The sequence below is a fragment of the Salvelinus namaycush genome, chromosome 7 (assembly GCF_016432855.1).
Source record: "Salvelinus namaycush isolate Seneca chromosome 7, SaNama_1.0, whole genome shotgun sequence".
Classification (NCBI taxonomy): domain Eukaryota; kingdom Metazoa; phylum Chordata; class Actinopteri; order Salmoniformes; family Salmonidae; genus Salvelinus; species Salvelinus namaycush.
The window spans coordinates 30,295,767-30,316,186 of NC_052313.1; the positions used below are offsets into that span (position 1 = coordinate 30,295,767).

Here is a 20,420-nt window from a genome sequence, read left to right on the forward strand (position 1 = left end):
CTTTGTTGTGAAAACAAGCAACAGCTCCACCACGTCTTGCAACATGCTTCACCTCTATTTTTCCTTATCGATTTATCATTCACTAAATAGCAACTGTCTATTGCCAGCTGATATATATTAGATGTTTTGAAGGTTTTAAGCACTAAGAGTAGCATTTCAGTATCTCCTGTTGTGTCAATGGCAGACTCCCGGGGTGAGTTGACAATGCCCAGATGAAACCTCATATGAGAGGCTCTTTAGCTGAGACAATATTTAGCTATGTAAACACTGATGCTTTTAGAAGCTGTTGACGCAAATGTTTAAAGGAACATTCAGCGAGTTTGCCAAGATCAAAGCCCTGTAGTGATGATTTAATATCAGAAATGGGATGGAGGGTCTCCACACAGCATCTGCATTCTTCCTCTAAGCCCCATTCCAACTACCACAGCAAGCCTGGCCTGGCACACAGCCATGCGTCGGGCCTATCCATCTCCAACAGCTTCTACATTCAGGTAATTGTCCACTGTTTGCACAATTTTGGAACATACTGTCTCTCTTGGTGTTTAAATAACACCGGTCAACTTCTTGACCTCTATAGTTTGTTCTTTATTAACGGACTCTCAACAAAGTCAAACAATCACACCTGAAAGTGTGTAAACATCTGTGTAAATTGGTAATAATAGCAAGATTGATGATGACAATAGTGGATGCCATATGAATAGCATTGCATGACAATTCAATCCCAACTTCTATTTAAGAATGTCTCAAATCATTCTTTATACTGTGTCTTGTGTCGGGACTTCGTTCGGATGGGGGGGGGGGGGGGGGTCATTCATGCCAAGTACCGCAAGACTACTCCACAGGACAAGAACCAAGTAGCAATTCCAATGCCTATCATTTGCTCCACACTGTTGCTTTTAGGCAGAATAATAAATGACTGTATGCTTTTCAGACATCCATGACTTCGGCTCGGTTAATTTTCGACTTCTCCAAGCCATTCATTCTAACTCGTATTTATTTGAGCTACTTGCCTGCCAGGAGCTATCCTAATTTAGATTGGAAGGGTATGAATTTCCCTGACAGAAACCACAAGCGGGCCATGATGACGATACCAAATTTAAAAAATGGTCTAAAGGGATTACTAAAGTCAAGTAGGTAAACTGGCAATGAGGACAACAGAAACAAGCCTTTAAAAAGCTGAGCTTGTGTCCCTCTGTGTGCCTGCGCTCCATTCTGATAGGTCAGTCTTAGTCCTCCACTGGTTCCAATTTTGGGCCGATTCCACTATCCGCTGGTGTGGTTCGAGTCCTGTAATTGTTCCATAAAGTGTAAGCCATAAAGAGTTCACCCTCACTGGGTGAAACAGAAATGTGGTCCCAGAACAGCAGTCACTCTCCCCGCCACTTAGGCCTGTCAGGGAGATCGCACGAGAGCTCTTCCAGAGCCAACTGTCCCTCTGCTCACATTGCATCCACATAGTTCAGCATCCTGCATGACATGTTCCTACTTTATCATGGAGTTGGATTATTTGATGCATCCATCTATAGAAATCAAAAAAACATGGTTGGAGAACAATATCAAATAAGTCTCGATTCTGTAACCTTAAGAATATGCTCAGATGTGTGTTCAAATGATTCTTAGAATGAAATATCCATATTGTGAACAGATTGTAGGCTGCATTGCCTTGGCACTGACATCTCCATATCATGAGAACTGTTTGCACTCAAAAGCCAATCCTGCAATCATGGTTACACATTTAATGTGTGTGTCTTTATTCCAAACCATGATTGTAAAAGGCTCATCCTTACATTAACCTCAGAGTATTAACAGATGTTATTTCAAAAGGATTTGTTTCTGAGTTTAAAGAACCACTTGATATTGTGACAAACAGTGGTAAACTGGTTGCAATGACGTCATGCTCAGGTTGAACAATGGTTGCATATTATTTGTTTTTTATTTTTAGGAAAACGTCTTCTTCTCAACCACAAAATCAGTTAACAAACAGAAAATCACATAATTAAAAGATGTTATATGCCAAATTTAACCCGCTGGTTAATATGCACCAAACTCTGATAGCCAATTGCAGAAGTTTCTCATTTCAATTTGGAAATATACTATATGTAAATGCAAAAGTTATATTATGCATATATATTAAAAAGGAGCTTTAAGTAATATTTTAGCCATAACTTAAATAGTTTTTTAAGACACTGCTTAGAACAACCTGAAATGTCTTAGTACTGCTCCTTACCTTCACATAATGATCCAAAATTGTATTGCTAACATTTTTGCTATCAAGAATGGGAACCAATCATAGTCACAGAAAAAGACTACTCACAGGGATTTTTTTTTTAATTTGCAGTATAACGCGGCGTTCTAAAACGTTCTCTCATGGATTTCTATTCCTTTGCTACTACTGGTATGTAATTGGCGCTACATGCAGGTGGAAATGTTACATCTATAACCTTTAACTCACTGTCAGCTAATGACCATATTGGATGTTCTACATCAGGCAACCCCATCACCACAAAAAAGACAAACTTCAAATGTGATTAAAAAAAAGTTACAACAAATACGTTCGATAATTATGCATCTGGCAACCCTTTTAGCCAAAGGATTGGGAATAAAAGGTCATCTGGATTGGCCATCCCTTTATGCTCGTTTGTGTCCAGCCACCATCAAATTGCTCAGAGGTTAGATTACTGTGGCCACAAGACATCAGTAGGAATGCACACTTGGACATGGAGGGGAGGGGTAATATATCTATCTCTGGCAGCCCAGGGGTCGACCACAGCAACCATGACCTAAAAGCCTCAGATGTGACGTTATGCATCGACCACAATCCACATACACACACCACCACTCCAGATATCAGAGGACTGCCTTGTTTGATTAGTGGGTGCATTTAGAAATGTATGAAGGGTGGGAAAAAAACTTCCAAGGAAGAATTCCCTGACCCAAAACATAGGGATACAAACAATTGTACTATTGGAGCTACCTCCCAAAATCACTTCCTTTGTGTGAATTTGTATCATCCAAGGACACAGAGTCTGATCGGTTATTTCTGCAACATGGTCTGATACAATATAAAGGCTCACGAGTGAGAATTGGCAATACAAGTCAACTCTCTAACATAGATTCCTGGAAATAAATCAAAGCCCCTACTGAACTATAACCAAATTGCGGGATTCAACAATCAGAGTCAAAATCAAAATGTTCTTCAGCAGGAAGAAATTGTTTAAATCTAAATGCAGCTTTGAAAGTTGAAATGTACACTGTAATAGTTCAAAACTAAATCTTTTTCAATAATAGCCCATTTTTATGTATTTATAAAGCTGTTTAAAAAACAATACCATCCATTTTTATTACCTTTTATGCAGATGAGGCATACTGCAGTTTTTATACTGTGGGTAGATAGCCAATTTCTGATTCTATGACATCTGATTGTGTGAAAGCTGCCCTCTCTAGCGCACATACATTAATCTGATACTTGCCTTTGATGTATATGTACCTCCTTATCTTGTACCTCAGAAGTGTATCACGTGGAAAACCTACCGTTGATGTAGAGATGTACAGGGCCTTCAGAAAGTATTCACACCCCTTCACTTATTCCACATTGTTGTTACAGCCTGAATTCAGAATTGATTAAATGTATACTTTTTCTCACCCATCTACACACAATACCCCATAATGACGAAGTGAAATAATGTTTTTATATATTTTTTGCAAATGTATTGAAAATGAAATACAGAAATCAAATTTACATAAATAAATCACACCCCGGAGTCAATCCATGTTAGAATCACATTTGGCAGTGATTAGAGCTGTGAGTCTTTCTGGGTAAGTCTCTAAGAGCTGTACACATCTGGATTGTACACATCTGATTTGTACACATCTTTACACATCTGATTTGCACATTATTATTTAAAATAATTCTTCAAGTTCTGTCAAGTTGTTGTAGACCGCCATTTTAAAGTATTGCCATAGATTGTCAAGCCAATTTAAGTCAAACCTGTAACTAAGCCACTCAGGAACATTCAATGCCGTCTTGCTAAGCGAATCGAGTCTAGATTTGGCATTTTTTTAAGGTTACTGTCCTGCTGAAAGGTGAATGTCTCCCAGTGTCTATTGGAAAGCAAACAACAAGGTTTTCCTCTACGATTTTGCCTGTGCTTAGCTCTATTCTGTTTCTTTTCAACCCCCAAAAAACTCCCTAGTGCTTGCTGATGACAAGCATACCCATAACATGCTGCAGCCACCACCATACTAGAAAATATTAAGAGTGGTACTCAGAGTGTTGTGTTTCCCCCAAACATAACGCTTTATATTCAGGCCTCAAAGTCAATTTCTTTGCCACATTTTTTTGCAGTTTTACTTTAGTGCCTTGTTTTAAAACAGGATGCATGTTTTGGAATATTTGTATTATGTACAGGCTTCATTTTCACTCTGTCATTGAGGTTAGTATTGTGGAGTAACTACAATGTTGATCCATCCTCAGTTTTATAACAGCCATTCAACTCTGTAACTGGTCTCATGGCGAAATCCATGAGCTGTTTCCTTCCTCTCTGGCAACTGAGTTAGGAAGGTGGCATGTAGTGACTGGGTGTATTGATACAGCATCCAAAGTGTAATTAATAACATCACCATGCTCAAAGGGATATTTAATGTATTTTTATTTTTACCCATTGGCGAACATTGGAAAACCTCCCTGGTCTTTATGGTTGAATCTGTGTTTGAAATTCACTGCTTGACTGAGGGACCTTTAGGTTAATCGTAAGTGTGCGGTACAGAGATGAAGTAGTCATTCTAAAATAATGTTAAACACTATTATTGAACAGAGATTGAGTCCATGCAACTTATTATGCGACTAGCACATGTTTACAGCTGAACTTATTTAGGCTTGCCATAACAAAGGGGTTGAATGCTTGACTCAAGACATTTCAGAGTTTCATTTGTAATTAATATGTAATAATTTCTAAAAGCATAATTCCACTTTGACATTATGGGGTATTGCAAGTAGGCCAATGACAAAATATCAATTTAATATGTTTTTAATCCATTCCCGTCTGTAACACAACAAAATGTAGAAAAAGTAAAGGGGTGTGAATACTTTGAAGGCATTGTATGACTTAACAGTCCCTGGCCAAGTGATGTATGGTACAGAACAAGGACATCAGATCTGCTGTGAGAAAGGGGTGAATTTGGGTTAGTTCCCTAAGGAACCCTTAAATGTGTGTATTTTGGTTCAATCCAACCGCAATCTGCAGAAAACAGCCTCGCAAATATTTGTTGAGCTTTACATTTCACTCGACCTGCCACGATAAGACAATAGAAAAGGTTACACTGGAATGTTTCAGGTGTTGGTGGGAGGAAAATAGATATTTTTCACAAAGATGATACGATGTGCTCTCGTACTGTTCCAGGAGGACATTTATTTGTAAAGGCTTCAGTAAATCTCAAATGTCCTCTTCGCCTCGTAGTGCAAGTGACACCACTGGCATTCGAAGGATGGGGATCTTTAACTTCAGTGGGGCCTCCAGGGTACAGTAACCATAGCCATCAAAATGTGTAAAGACTGCTACAAAACGAATATCTACCGATACCCTGCAGCAATGTCAAAACAGTTGAATAATTAGTTCACTGATTGCCTGTCAGTTAAGCCTACATTAAATCGATCCATCTAGTGAAATTTTAAAAAGCACCAAGTTCTATTTAAACAAGGCCTGCTTCTTAGACCGATTACTCTGCATGCCTTATCAATGTACCCGAGTGGAGCTTAATTGTCACATGGGTCCCATGTTACGATGTGAGAGAAACGAGAGCACGACATAAACCATTCTCCTAAAGCAACAGTGTCATCCCTCAGATTAATACGCAGCCAAGGAGCCTAACATGATCCAGCTTTGAACTCATCCTGTCTGAGAGAACACGGCAACATGCTGTCAGGAGAGACACAAGTGCCGGGCCGACATGTAAACGCGGACGTTCTTCACACTCCATTGATTTAAATGGAATTACGTTCTTGGCGCCGGAATGGTCTGGTCTCCGCTCTCAACAGGAGACAGAATCTCTATTGATAGTCACTGAATCAGGTCTAGTGTATGCTGAGTGTTTTCAGATCTCAGGCATTGTGGCGACTGGGTCAAATGGACAGTCATCCTAACAGCAAAACCAAAGTTTTGCTCAGAAACTATAGGACCAGAAAGCTTGTGGGCACTAATAATACGATGGAACAAAGGTTGTGCATGGCCAAATCTTATTGTGTAGCTGCTTAATGTTGCTTAATGTTGCTGCTGGCTGTGGGGAGAAACATACCATGTATTTTGTATAAAAATATTCATAAAATATTATGGATTTATTTACTACAAAATATTTGTTTCTTCAAAAAATACATCATAGCACATTTCCTAACTGAACAGTTAACAAACTAAAAGTTAAAAGCACCAACACATTTTTTTTTTTTTGCATTGTAATTACAGAAAATGTCCATAACATTATTTCACTAACAGTGGAATGACAGTGTTTCACAGTATTACTTATCCGCCAGTGTTGTGGTTAGCTGTGATATTCGCCTATTAATTTCTCTAGCCGGAGCAGCATCGGTTGTAAAACTGAGAAAGCGTTCTGACTTTGTGGCTGTGTTATCTAGTGGAAATTGCTCATTTCCTGGTTGTTAAAATGTTAAAAATCTACACAGTTCGCTCAATTTCAGTTTGTGAGAAAACAAGCACTGAATAGTGTAGGTACCATCAAAATCGCTATGTGTAGCACCTTTGAGGACATCCGACACAGTTCAGAAAATAGAAAGTGTTGGGTCAGACTGAAGATGAAGCCGGAGGGGATGGCTGTCGTTTTATGGGCTTTTAACCAACCGTGCTATTTTGTTTGTTTTTTCACATTGTTTATAACTTATTTTGTACATTATGTTGCTGCTACTGTCTCTTATGACCGAAAATAGCTTCTGGACATCAGAACAGCAATTACTCACCTTGAATTGGACAAAGAATTTTTCTTTAATGAGTCGACAAGAGGGATTTACAACAGACACCCGAACAGGCCCTCATCCCCGTCATTCGCAGGAGAAAGAGATGAAGGTATCGCGGAAGGAGATTGGGGTGCCTTGTGAGGATCTGGCGATGAGTAGCTAATCTGCTGTTGCCATCAGTACTATTGGTACAATCGCTGAATAATAAAGTGGACGAACTACAAGCACATATATCCTACCAACAGGACATTAAAAACGGTAATATCTTATGTTTCACAGAGTCGTGGCTGAACGACGATATGAATAACATACAGCTGGCAGGTTATACACTATCGGCAGGATAAAACAGCTGGTGCACGATATCTAAGGAAGTCTCAAGGTTTTGCTTGCCTGAGGTAGAGTATCTCATGATAAGCTGTAGACCACACTATGTACCTAGAGAGTTCTCATCTATATTCTTCGTAGCGATCTATTTACCACCACAAACTGATGCTGGCACTAAGACCGCACTCAATGGACTGTATATGACCATAAGCAAACAGGAAAACGCTCATCCAGAGGCGGCGCTCCTAGTGGCCAGGGACTTGAATGCAGGGAAAATTAAATCCATTTTACATAACTTCTACCAGCATGTTAAATGTACAACCAGAGGGAAAATAATTCTAAACCACCTTTACTCCACATACAGAGACGCATACAAAGCTCTCCCTCGCCATCCATTTGGCAAATCTGACCATAATTCTATCCTCCTGATTCCTGCTTACAAGCAGGAAGCACCAGTGACTCGGTCAATAAAAAAGTGGTCAGATGAAGCAGATGCTAAGCTACAGGACTATTTTGCTAGCACAGACTGGAATATGGTCCGGGATTCTTCCGATGGCATTGAGGAGTACACCACATCAGTCATTGGCTTCATCAATAAGTGCATCGATGACGTCGTCCCCACAGTGACTGTACGTACTTCAACCAGTAGCCATGGATTACAGGCAACATCCACACTGAGCTAAAGGGTAGAGCTGCCGCTTTCAAGGAGCAGGACTCTAACCCGGAAGCTTATAAGACATCCCGCTATGCCCTCCGAAGGAGGTTAGAGCCCTGGCAGAGTGGTGCCAAGATAAATGCTTCTCTGTGGTGAAGGTGCAACAGAGACTGAAGAAATTCAGCATGGGCCCTCGGATCCTCAAGAAGTTCTACAGATGCACAATCGAGATCATCTCGACCGACTGCATCAATTCCTGGTACGGCAACTGCACCGCCCTCAACTGGAAGGCTCTACAGAGGGTGGTGCGGACGGCCTAATACATCAGTGAGGGTGAGCTGTCTGGCTTCCAGGACATCTACACCAGGCGAGGAAGGCCCAAAAGATCGACAAGGACTCCAGTCTTCCGAGCCACGGACTGTATCGGTGCATTGGGTCTCGGACCAACAGGCTCCAAGACAAATTCTACCACCAGGCCATCAGACTGCTGAACAACTAATCCTAGCTGTCTCCCTGCAGAGACCTGCACCTTAGAGACTATCTGCACTATCTGTCAAAAAAAATTAAATAATTAGATTAAGTATTCAACCCCGAGTCAATACATGTTAGAATCACCTTTGGCAGCAATTACAGCTGTGAGTCTTTCTGGGTATGTCTAAGAGCTTTCCACACCTGGATTGTGCAACATTTTCCCATTATTCTTTAAAGAATTCTTCAAGCGCCGTCCAATTGGTTATTGATCATTGCTAAACAACCATTTTTCAGGTCTTGACATAGATTTTCAATTGCCTTGCCAAATTGTTTGCAGTATTACTTTAGTGCCTTGTTGGATGTTTAGAATTGTTTTTATTCTCTGTCAATCAGGTTAGTATTGTGGAGTAACTACAGTGTTGTTGACCTATACTCAGTTTTCTCCTATCACAGCCATTACACTCTGCAACTGTTTTAAAGTCACCATTGGCCTCATGGTGAAATCCCTGAGTGGTTTCCTTCCTCTCCGGCAACTAAGTTAGGAAATACGCCTATATATTTGTAGTACCAATAGGTGCCCTTATTTGCGAGGAATTGGAAAACCTCCCTGGTCTTTGTGGTTGAATCTGTGTTTGAAATTCACTGCTCGACTGAGAATCTTAAAGAGTATTGTATATGTGTGGGGTACAGAGATGAGGTAGTCATTCAAAAATCATGTTAAAAACACTTATTGCACACAGAGTAAGTCCATGCAAAACAAATCTAAATTTAAACCATTTTAAATTCAGGCTGTAACACAAAATGTGGAAAATGTCAAGGGGTGTGAATATTTTCTGAAGGCACTGTAAATACAGTTGATTATTTCCATGCATACTACATCTACTGTTGTGTTTTTCCTTAAAAGCGCTGGTTGTCACGATTCAAATGTGCTATTTTCAGGGATCATGCCTGCGAAACTCACAGCTGTGCTTGCAATAATGCATATGAAACGGAAGAGTGTAGCGGACGTAACAATAGTAGTTTCATTTTGCTGGAATGTTCTCAGGCAGATTTATAGCTCTCAAAAAGAAAACACACAAAATAATTTTGTAGAATTGAAACAAGATCACTTTCACAGAAGCCCTGAAACCAAAACCCAAAAAGGAAATACAAATGTACTCTTGGAATTCTCATTTGAACGACTTGGTATCTCGTTTGAATAACTTAGTATCTCGTTCAAACAACTTAGTTAAAAATAGAATATATAATATAATTATAATATATAAAAGATACTAAGTCATCTCGTTTGAACAACTTAATTGTTGTTTTGTCTAATAATAATTGTGTTATGCAGCTTGTCAAACCATGTAATGACTGCTGCAGCCATTAATTAACATATTCCATACACTGATATGATTATTCATCGACAGTTCTTTGATAGCCTAAAGCAAGGCTCCTTTGAATGGCAGAGTTTGTAAGTGGGAAAGTGGAGCAGAGCATAATTCGAACAGATTAAAAAATAAATAAAAAAACACCTGAATAACAAATTAGACCTAATTAGACAAAAGAACAATTAAGTTGTTCAAATGACTTAGTATTTCATTAGAACCAGATAGTCATTCGAACCAGATACTAAGCCGTTCAAGCGAGATACTAAGTCGTTCAAAAAAGATAATTCCAAGAGTAAGTTTATTTAATTTTTTTGCATTGGGCTTCAGGGCTTCTGTAACTTTCTCTTATTTTTATTCCACCTTTATATAACCACGTAGGCTAGTTGAGAACAAGTTCTCATTTACAACTGCGACCTGGCCAAGAAAGCGAAGCAGTGCGACAAAAAACAACACAGAGTTACACATGGAATAAACAAACGTACAGTCAATAACACAATATAAAAATATCTATACAGTGTGTGCAAATGTAGTAAGATTAGGAAGGTAAGGCAATAAATAGGCCATAGTGGCGAAATAATTACAATTTAGCATTAACACTGGAGTGATAGATGTGCAGATGGTGATGTGCAAGTATAGATACTTGCACATCATCCGTCTCTTGGTCACAGATGGATGAAATCACTTTGTTCTTAAAGCTTAAGTTGTAACGAGTCTGCACACATTTGAATGGCATCTCAGTGCCGCTCAGGAGACGTTTGGCATTACAGTCTCTGTCGTCAAGTTAAATGAAAGTGCCAATATTGTACTGTCACTAAATATGATCATATTTATTTTACAGTTATACGAAAGGTGACATATTATAGTAAGTCATTTATAATTTGATTGTTACTATATTTAGAAAGCATTTCAGTCATTTCAAGCTCTATTGCCCAACTGACTGAATAGGGGGAAAAAATCATGTGATTTTTCATATTTGTACTATGTCCTTGAGCTAGTCTTCAAAAGTGAGTAGACCTCAGAAATGTATAACTATTTTTACCAGACAGGTGAGTTCCAGACATTTCTAAAACTATGCAGCATTACCAGATATTACTTTTGGGTATGTCTATTTAGGCAGAAATCTTCCTTTTGCCATATCATTCAAGAGTATTATATTATTAAGGGACTGGATTCAACCAGACTGGTGGTAAACGTGAGTTACCTGGGTGGAAAGCAGATTGCAGTCAATGTGAACACCCCTTCCTGTCCTGTGACACTGCAGCAGGGCGGCCATGATGGCTCCGTGGGCGTAGAGTCCTGTGGCCAGGTCAGTCATTGCGACGCCCGGCCTAACTGGGTCCCCATCCTGCGCAACAGAGCAAGTAAAAAAAAAATATATTGAGAAACCATTAAGCCGACTTCCTTCCAAAGCAACTTATAGTAGTGAATGTATAAATCTTCGTATGGATGAGTTGTGAGTTAAAATCCCAGGTGAGGACACGCTGAGTTATAATTACATGAATACATTGTTTAATTATAAAGTATGTCGAAAACAATGTATAGCGAGTATACAAAACATTAAGAACACCTGTTCTAGCTGTGCCACCAGACTCTGGGTTCGCGCCCAGGCTCTGTCGCAACCGGCCGCGACCGGGAGGACCGTGGGGCGACGCACAATTGGCCTAGCGTCGTCCGGGTTAGGGAGGTTTTAGCCGGTAGGGATATCCTTGTCTCATCGCGCACCAGCGACTCCTGTGGCGGGCCGGGCGCAGTGCACGCTAACCAAGGTCGCCAGGTGCACGGTGTTTCCTCCGACACATTGGTGCGGCTGGCTTCCGGGTTGGATGCGCGCTGTGTTAAGAAGCAGTGCAGCTTGGTTGGGTTTCGGAGGACGCATGGCTTTCGACCTTCGTCTCTCCCGAGCCCGTACGGGAGTTGTAGCGATGAGACAAGATAGTAACTACTAACAATTGGATACCACGAAATTGGGGAGAAAAAGGGGGTAAAAATTCAACAACAACAAAAAAAAGAACACCTGTTCTTTCCATAATATAGACTGACCAGGTCAGTATTACTGATGTCACTTGTTAAATCCACTTTAAATCAGTGTAGATGAAGAGGAGACAGGTTAAAGAATAATTTTGAAGCCTTGAAACAATTCATAAATGGATTGTGTATGTGTGCCATTCAGATGGTGAACGGGCAAAACAACACATATGCCTTTGAATGGGGTATGGTAGTTGGTGCCAGGCGCACCGGTTTGTGTCAAGAACGGCAACGCTACTGTGTTTTTAATGCTCAACAGTTTACCGTGTGTATCAAGATTGGTCCACCACCCAAAGGACATCCAGCCAACTTGACACAACTGTGGGAAGCATTGGAGTCAACATGGGCCAGCATCCCTGTGGAACGCTTTCGACACCTTGTAGAGTCCATGCCCCAACAAATTGAGGCTGTTCTAAGGGCAAAAGGGGGTGCAACTCAATATTAGGAAGGTATTCCTAATGTTTTGTACACTGTGTATATCTTGGGGAGAGAAAAATACTCACCTCAGGGCCAGTGATGTGCATCATGCCAGAGACAGCAGAGGCGATTGAGTCATACCCTGGTCGCTGGGACAGCGGCCCAGTTTGTCCATAGCCTTGGAACCAACACACACACACACACTTTATGACTTTCCCATAGCAGGACTTTGGCTTCATGCCTAAGAACACCCCTAGGCCATGGTATATTTACAATAAATCATACCCCCTCAAGCCTTATTGCTTTATTCCTCAAATATTAGGGTGGCAGGTAGCCTAGCGGTTAAGAGCGTTGGGCCAGTAACCGAAAGGTCGCTGGTTCGAATCCCCGAGCCGACTGATCATGTTCATAGATTAAGCCAGAAGCACACTAACAAGTGATGGGTTATTAAAGTATGCTATGCAGAAATCGCTCTGCCATTTCGTGGTTGCCAAAACTTTTATTAGTTCACCTAATTTCAGTTTATGTGACAAAATAAGCAAGTAAAGTGTAGATAATCATTGTACCATCTAAACCGCTGTGAAATATATATTTTCCATAACCAAAAATATTGTTGTTTCAGCTGTTTGAAGCTGGTATACAAAACCGAAAATAAAAGGAAGCGAAACAAAACTTAAGAATGGGAAGCATAGAAATAGTGCATATAGAACAGCTCTACCATTTCTTAGACTTGGTTTCAAGTAGAGTGGTAAATCTATAACTTACATTTCTATGTGCATTTGGTCAGCATCTCCCAAAAAGTTACATATTGCCACTAAGACCTAAAAGCCTAGAAATAGCACACATAGAACAGATCTACCGCTTCTTAGACTTGCTTTCAATGATAATGACAGATCTATAACTCACATGTCTATGTGAATTTGGTTGGGTTGCCCCCAAAAAGGTCACATCGTAGCATTAACTCCGTAGCCTCAGCACGAAACCTATCCCCCTCTATACCATGGCAGAAATGTTTTACCCCAATGTGAAACACACACAAACCATCTAACCCCTCTGTACTACAGAACAGCAGCATGGTATTAACCCCTATGAAAAGTCACACTAAATAATTAACCCCTTTACACAAAGTAAACACAATTGCAACTCTTGTCCCGTGTCAACACTGGGCAAATGTAATCTTGAGCTGACAGCCTTGGAGTGATTTTAACCAATATTTGCTATTCCGGGATATAAGGAAGTATAGAGAGGGTCATAAAGAATAGACTAGTAAACCCTTATATCCACAGAAAGCTTGGGAGCTGTAGTCCATATTTGTTTAAGACTTACCGAATTGGCACAGTACAGGCTCAAATACATGACACAATGTTTTATTTTCTTCTATACAAATCTTGATAATCAAATAAAAAATGATATGAATTATTCATGTGAATGAAAAAGTATTTTCACCCTTTGAATCCTTTACAAATATGGTTTCAAACAGAGGGTTCATGACATGACGGATTATTTGTCTTATACCTTTAAAATGTATTATGAAACTATAAATCCTTGTAAAAAAAAAAAAGATAGATACAGTAGAGACGTCATATAGTGGAGTGTACCTTCAAGAAGTCTGGTGGGCAAATATAAATTCCTACAGAAACGATATGCATGTTTTTGTATTCTCCCAGAAAAGACGAGTAGAACATTATCTTGCGGTTCTCTCTACCTGACACAGAACTGTGGAAATCACATGAGCTTCAGACATTTAGCAGGGATTCTTATGAAACTAGGTTATGTAGTATCGCTGACATCCACTGTACTGCAGTATAATGCACATCATTTGAAGCACAGCGGCAAGCTGAAACCAGCCATACGTCATACTTATATTTCGGACAGTTTTATATAGTACAAGTTCTATAAACAGCCTACTATCCGATTTCAGGGACTAAGATGTGTCAGCTCAAGACGTAATTAATTCAATAATAGCAAGTAACTTTTAGCTTACAAGGTCCCACCTTATGAAGACATAGATGTGTTTTAAAGAATAAATTGAAAACATACAGTATGTTGCATAGCACGAACTAACTAAAACAGGGGAAAGGAATGCTGATCTTGTTGGTTTGAGCCCAAAAAACAGACATCGCAGAAGAAAATCAGGAGTGTTTACGTGTACTAAGCTATAGCCACTGCAGCCCAATCAAAATAAGCACTCCAGGGAAAAAAATAAAAAATCTAACCATATTTCACGGTCTTCGAATTAGATTATTGGGAAAAAAAACTGGGCAGAGGTGTGGCCACAAAGTGTTTAAGCCATGTTTTGTAAGGAGCTAAGCATCCTGTACAGAGGTCACAACATAGCTTGACTATGTGTGTCTGCATAACCCTTTTAAGAAACAGAGAAAGAAATACACAATATTCTATTAAGCAGTGTATATTTTGGGGTGACAATGCCATCACTGGCAAGGTCGTAACATGCAAGGCTACAGTTTGTCGTTTTTAAAAACAGCAGGCAAAATATATTGGAAGATTTCAACCACTTCGGACACTAAAACTGCCAAGTCTTTTGCAAAGTGGGTCTTAAGTCGTTTCCATGAGTGGGACTGCCGATATGCGCCATCACTGGGATCTGAAAGATTACATAAGCAATCATACTCCATGTATTATTGCTTAGTTTAAAAAAAATATCCTAATAAAATATGGCTACTCAAAATTGCCACAAGGTCACAAAATTTGCCCGCAAGTCCAAGGCAATCAACCTATAAGCAAAAATAAATCAAATGATGACATCATTGCAAGAGGCTCACTGCACATAAAGCAAGCACGCTCATTAAGTGAACTAAAATCTATTTTAAACTGTCACAGGCATAAATGGTTTCCTTTTCACTTGATCGCAGCATACAGCTAAGGTAAATCAAAAATAGGGGTGGATAAAATGTATGTTTTCCTAAAAGTGTGTCTTATCCTGGAACTTAAATAGCTTAATACTGAAAAAAGAGCTAAGTGGTCTGCTCAAACTAAAGATCAGAACACTTAAAACAACTTTGAAATTGAAAACTGTATGGATATAAATAAGGTTGAAAAATCTATTCTATAAATATCTGGAGACATCAAAAAACTCAAATGGTTTATGAGGCAAAGGCCACATCAAGCTAATCAAAACACATTAGTTACAGATTCACAAAAGGAAGTTGTCTAAATCCAGCTAAATTAAACATTTCAACATGAGCATTGTAAATCTTTCCAATTTCACCGTCGTGTTTACCATCCACAATTTACTAAGGCCTCGTGGGTAATGTCTCCAGCATTTAACAAGAAAGGGGGCTTGGAAATTTGGCAACATAAGTCATCTTCCAACAAGACTTGGGGAAATTAAAACTATCTGCAATTCATTGCTTTCCTTGCCACAGGGAATAAAATGGCAAATCTTAAACCAACTCGCCACATCTGACGTATCTGGGTACTAAGACAGGAGGTATGAACTAATGGTTGACACTTTATTTCGACACTTTATCTTGACACTGTGGTGTTTGAAGGAACTAGAAATCCAGGGGAATACATGTTTACTAGGGTGTTAGGCTCCCTCTAGTGACCATTAATGAGAACTTCAGGGATTTACTTTGATCTGATTTGACCCAAAAGGCCCATGATAACATATAGCAATACCACTTCAACACAGAAGGGTATGCCAAGGTGACACGACATCACTGCACAGGAGATGGTGACGTGGGCTTTTGAACAGAGTGTGACAAGATTCCAGGATTTACAGCTTCCCAACACGCGAAACCAATCTCTAGCGTGGGGACATTACGCCATCAGTTACAGATTACTGTGGCAACAGAGCAATTTTCGCAAAAAGCCTCAACTTGCTTTCCGAGTGGATAATGCAGACAGTAAACTGAAATGGGCCTTTTCACAAGGTCCCAAAATGAATTGAAAACATGAATAGTGAAGATTGACAGCATACAAAACAAAAAAGAGCATTCTTTAGAGGCATCAACATAATGGAGTAGAAATTGTCACCCAGTCATTACATTTCCTTAATTAACGATCTGCAAGCCATAAACTAGACCTCTCCCACACCATACACATGCACTTTGACTAGCTAAAACCCAGAGTTGGGGTCAATTCCCTTTCCATACATTACATTCAGGGTGTGGAAACGGAATTCCAATCAAAACGATTCAGAGACTTTATTAGGTTTCCTGATGCTAAGTATTTCATGCATGTTGATCACAGAAATGGAGTTACAGAAAGGTGTATGTTGTGTACAATATAATGTTGGAATGATTTGAAAGCTGGGTGTAGAGGAAGTGAGCACAGAGCCAGAGGCAGGTACCTGAAATAGAGCAATACACCAGTCTCGGGGCTGCTTTGTGTACGTCGTCGTAGCCAAGGCCCATCTGATCAAGCTTCCCAGGTAGATAGTTTTCCACAAGGACATCACACATCCCTGCAAGCTGAGGAACACAGCCCATTACGTCTGTTTCTACTGTGCTGTATATTGTCACCCAGATCGTCATTCGAAATGTCAACGCACCCGCATATAATCATCGGGAGAAAGATTGGAATGGAATGCGATGGTCATTCTATGATTCCATGTATAAGAACGTCGTGTGGAGAATAGGTCGTTATCAATAAAACGTCACAATGCGGTGCAGAGCGTTCGATTTGGCTGCTGGGGGGCAAGGACGCCCCCAGCTGCGCTAAACCATTGACAACTACGTTCCGTTTTCAAGGGATTGTTAAATGAACGTCAGCTATAACTCTTTGGTTTTATATATAGTCACCTCTTGAAGAAGGTGATAGTCTGAACTATAAGAGTCATACAGCAAGTAACTGCATTTTCATGATAGTACACATGTATTGGTATAGAACAAGAATGCCCGCACATGGTTAAGGCTCCCAATGCACATTGGGAAATATACACGTTTCATCTCACCTGACCATTGCGGCGGACATGACGCATGGTGGGTGCAAAAACAATGTGTATCTCTAATAATTTTACGACAATGAGATAGGCACATGTAGTAGTTCCAGAAAATAACATATATATTTACAAAATGACCAAGTGGGTAACCATGAAAGGCAAGACAAATCAAATTGACATATTCATGTAAGAAATGGTCTGATATCAGACCTCTAGGAGACATGGTACACAAACGCTGAATCCAATACAATTCTCTTCTCAATTATAGATCATCGGTATCTCCCTACCTTCCTGGGAGTCTTAACATGCTCGATGCCAATGTATCTCAAAGAGCTATATTGGCATCGAAAGAGCTTGACGTCGTCCTGGTAGAAATAGTCAGTCAGACTACCGTCATCACCACTATAGGCAAGCAAATCAAACAATATTTAGATTTACAGGGATAAACTAGATGGCTGTTAGCTTGTTAATAACTAGCAATACTGACATGGTCCATCAATCAATGTAGCCTATCTGTCACGTCCTGACCATAGTTCTTATGTGTTTTGCTTGTTTAGTGTTGGTCAGGACGAGCCGCCAGAGCCGCCAGCCAGTCAGGAGCCGCCAGAGCCGCCAGCCAGTCAGGAGCCGCCAGAGCCGCCAGCCAGTCAGGAGCCGCCAGAGCCGCCAGCCAGTCAGGAGCCGCCAGAGCCGCCAGCCAGTCCGGAGCTGCCCTACAGTCCGGAGCTGCCCTACAGTCCGGAGCTGCCCTACAGTCCGGAGCTGCCCTACAGTCCGGAGCTGCCCTACTGTCCGGAGCTGCCTCTCTGTCCGGAGCTGCCTCTCTGTCCGGAGCTGCCTCTCTGTCCGGAGCTGCCTCTCTGTCCGGAGCTGCCTCTCTGTCCGGAGCTGCCTCTCTGTCCGGAGCTGCCTCTCTGTCCGGAGCTGCCTCTCTGTCCTGAGCTGCCTCTCTGTCCTGAGCTGCCTCTCTGTCCTGAGCTACCTCTCTGTCCTGAGCTACCTCTCTGTCCTGAGCTACCTCTCTGTCCTGAGCTACCTCTCTGTCCTGAGCTACCTCTCTGTCCTGAGCTACCTCCTAAATCATGTGGGGGCCTTGGGGAGGATTCTTAGGCCAAGGTCGTGGGCGAGGGTCGCCACTCAAAGGACGCTAAGGAGGGGGACAAAGACAGTGGTGGAGTGGTGTCCTCGTCCACCGCCGGAGCCACCACCACGGACAGATGCCCACCCAGACCCTCCCCTTGAGTTTTAGGGGTGCGTTCGGAGTCCGCACCTCAGGGGGGAGGGGGGGTACTGTCACGTCCTGACCATAGTTCTTATGTGTTTTGCTTGTTTAGTGTTGGTCAGGATGTGAGCTGGGTGGGAATTCTATGTTGTGTGTCTAGTTTGTCTGTTTCTGTGTCCAGCCTAATATGGTTCTCAATCAGAGACAGCTGTCAATCGTTGTCCCTGATTGAGAATCATATATAGGTGGCTTGTTTTGTGTTGGGGATTGTGGGTGGTTGTTTCCTGTCTCTGTGTTTGTGGTCTGCACCAGATAGGACTGTTATCGGTTTGCCACATTTTGTTATTTTGTTATTTGTTAAGTGTTAAGTGTTCACTGTTTATTAGTGTTATTAAACATGTTGAGCACTGGCTACGCTGCGTGTTGGTCCGATCCCTGCTACACTCTCTCTTCTAGTGAAGAGAGGGAAGGCTGCCGTTACACTATCATGTCTGTCAGCAGCAACGGTGAAACACTCATTAACAAACATGTTGAAAAGGCGATGTTCGCTAGGTAGGGCTACATTGGTTGAAGAAAAAAAGTACATTAGGTCTACTTCCCACTATATGTTTAGTCAACTGTACAAAGTTTAAACTGGTAGCTTGCAAAGTCAACATTATAGGCGAACAATATATCGGCAAATGCACCCTTCTGCTCGACAGGCAGAGCCGACAAAGGATGGGTAACCAAACCTAAACCACTCTTACTTGTCAGGTATAGTTCGCTTTTATATCACTCAAATATCAAATTAATGGTGGCAAATATTGAGAGATATTGTGTAGCTACCCTCACATATCTGAAATGACACAATTGATGCTTACTGGTCTTGAAAAGCATGCAGTTACTTACTGTAACTCTCATGATCGAGCTAAATGTGCGCAATTGTTCAGACTATAGTCTTCAAGGAGGTGAGGATAGTGCAACCCAGTGTTGTAGTACTAGAGACCACCGGAGTCCGGTCTCAAGACCACATTGAGTGTCTCAGTCTTGTCTCGGTGTCGGATACATTTGTACTCGGTCATGGACAGTGAGTATTTGTTATTTCTTTGAGACAAGCCGAGTAAAAAAAAAACGAAATCATCCGCTTCCATTCAATCAGCGCATAAAACCGCTTCGCCAGGCCAAAACACTCCTTTCTTGAAACAGTAATACATTATAACAGCCTTTATATCTATTATAGACATGTTCGCGCAATGGTGAACCTATAGGCCTTCAGTGTGTGACAGGTTCGTGATTCTGAAAGAACAGCAACCGTAATACTAGCGCACTGTAAAACATTGTAAAACACAAAGGGCAAGTGGTGTAGCGGAGGTATAAACCGTATACACACTTGTTTTTCAGTGAGCATTGCCTATACTCACTTCTTAATCCCTACTGATGTGTATCAAAGTAGTGTAGTTATACGACTTATTAATTATGTAGTACAATAGAGAAATAATGCTCAAAGTATCCTGGTGTCAGGAAAAGAACCTCACACTCAACGTCAACAAAACAAAGGAGATGATCGTGGACTTCAGGAAACAGCAGAGGGAGCACCCCCCTATCCACATCGACGGGACAGTAATGGAGAAGGTGGAAAGTTTTAAGTTCCTCGCGTACACATCAGTGACAAACTGAAATGGTCCAGCCACACAGACAGCATGGTGAAGGAGGCGCAACAGCGCCTCTTCAACCTCAGGAGTCTGAAGAAAATTGGCTCGTCACCAAAAACACTCACAAACTTTTATAGATGCACAATCGAGAGCATCCTGTCGGGCTGTATCACCGCCTGGTACAGCAACTGCTCCGCCCACAACCGTAAGGCTCTCCAGATGGTAGTGAGGTCTGCACAACGGAATCACCGGGGGCAAACTACCTGCCCTCCAGGACACCTACACCACCCGATATCACAGGAAGGCCAAAAAGATAATCAAGGACAACAACCACCTGAGCCACTGCCTGTTCATCCCGCTATCATCCAGAAGGCCAGGTCAGACCGGTTCATCAAAGCTGGGACCGAGAGACTGAAAAACAGCTTCTATCTCAAGGCC

General features: G+C 41.2%; 1 protein-coding gene across 2 annotated transcripts in view; it reads right to left on the reverse strand.

The window, feature by feature from the left end:
• The window catches only part of sugct (succinyl-CoA:glutarate-CoA transferase), a 172,627-nt gene that overhangs the window by 138,815 nt on the left and 13,392 nt on the right, over positions 1-20,420 (reverse strand). For both annotated transcript variants that reach the window (XM_038997915.1, XM_038997916.1), the window contains exons 6-8: positions 16,539-16,659; positions 12,310-12,401; positions 10,983-11,126 (exon numbers count right to left, since the gene is read on the reverse strand). In XM_038997915.1, coding sequence (XP_038853843.1) covers positions 10,983-11,126; positions 12,310-12,401; positions 16,539-16,659 — 357 coding nt within the window. The remainder of the gene's footprint in view (positions 1-10,982; positions 11,127-12,309; positions 12,402-16,538; positions 16,660-20,420) is intronic.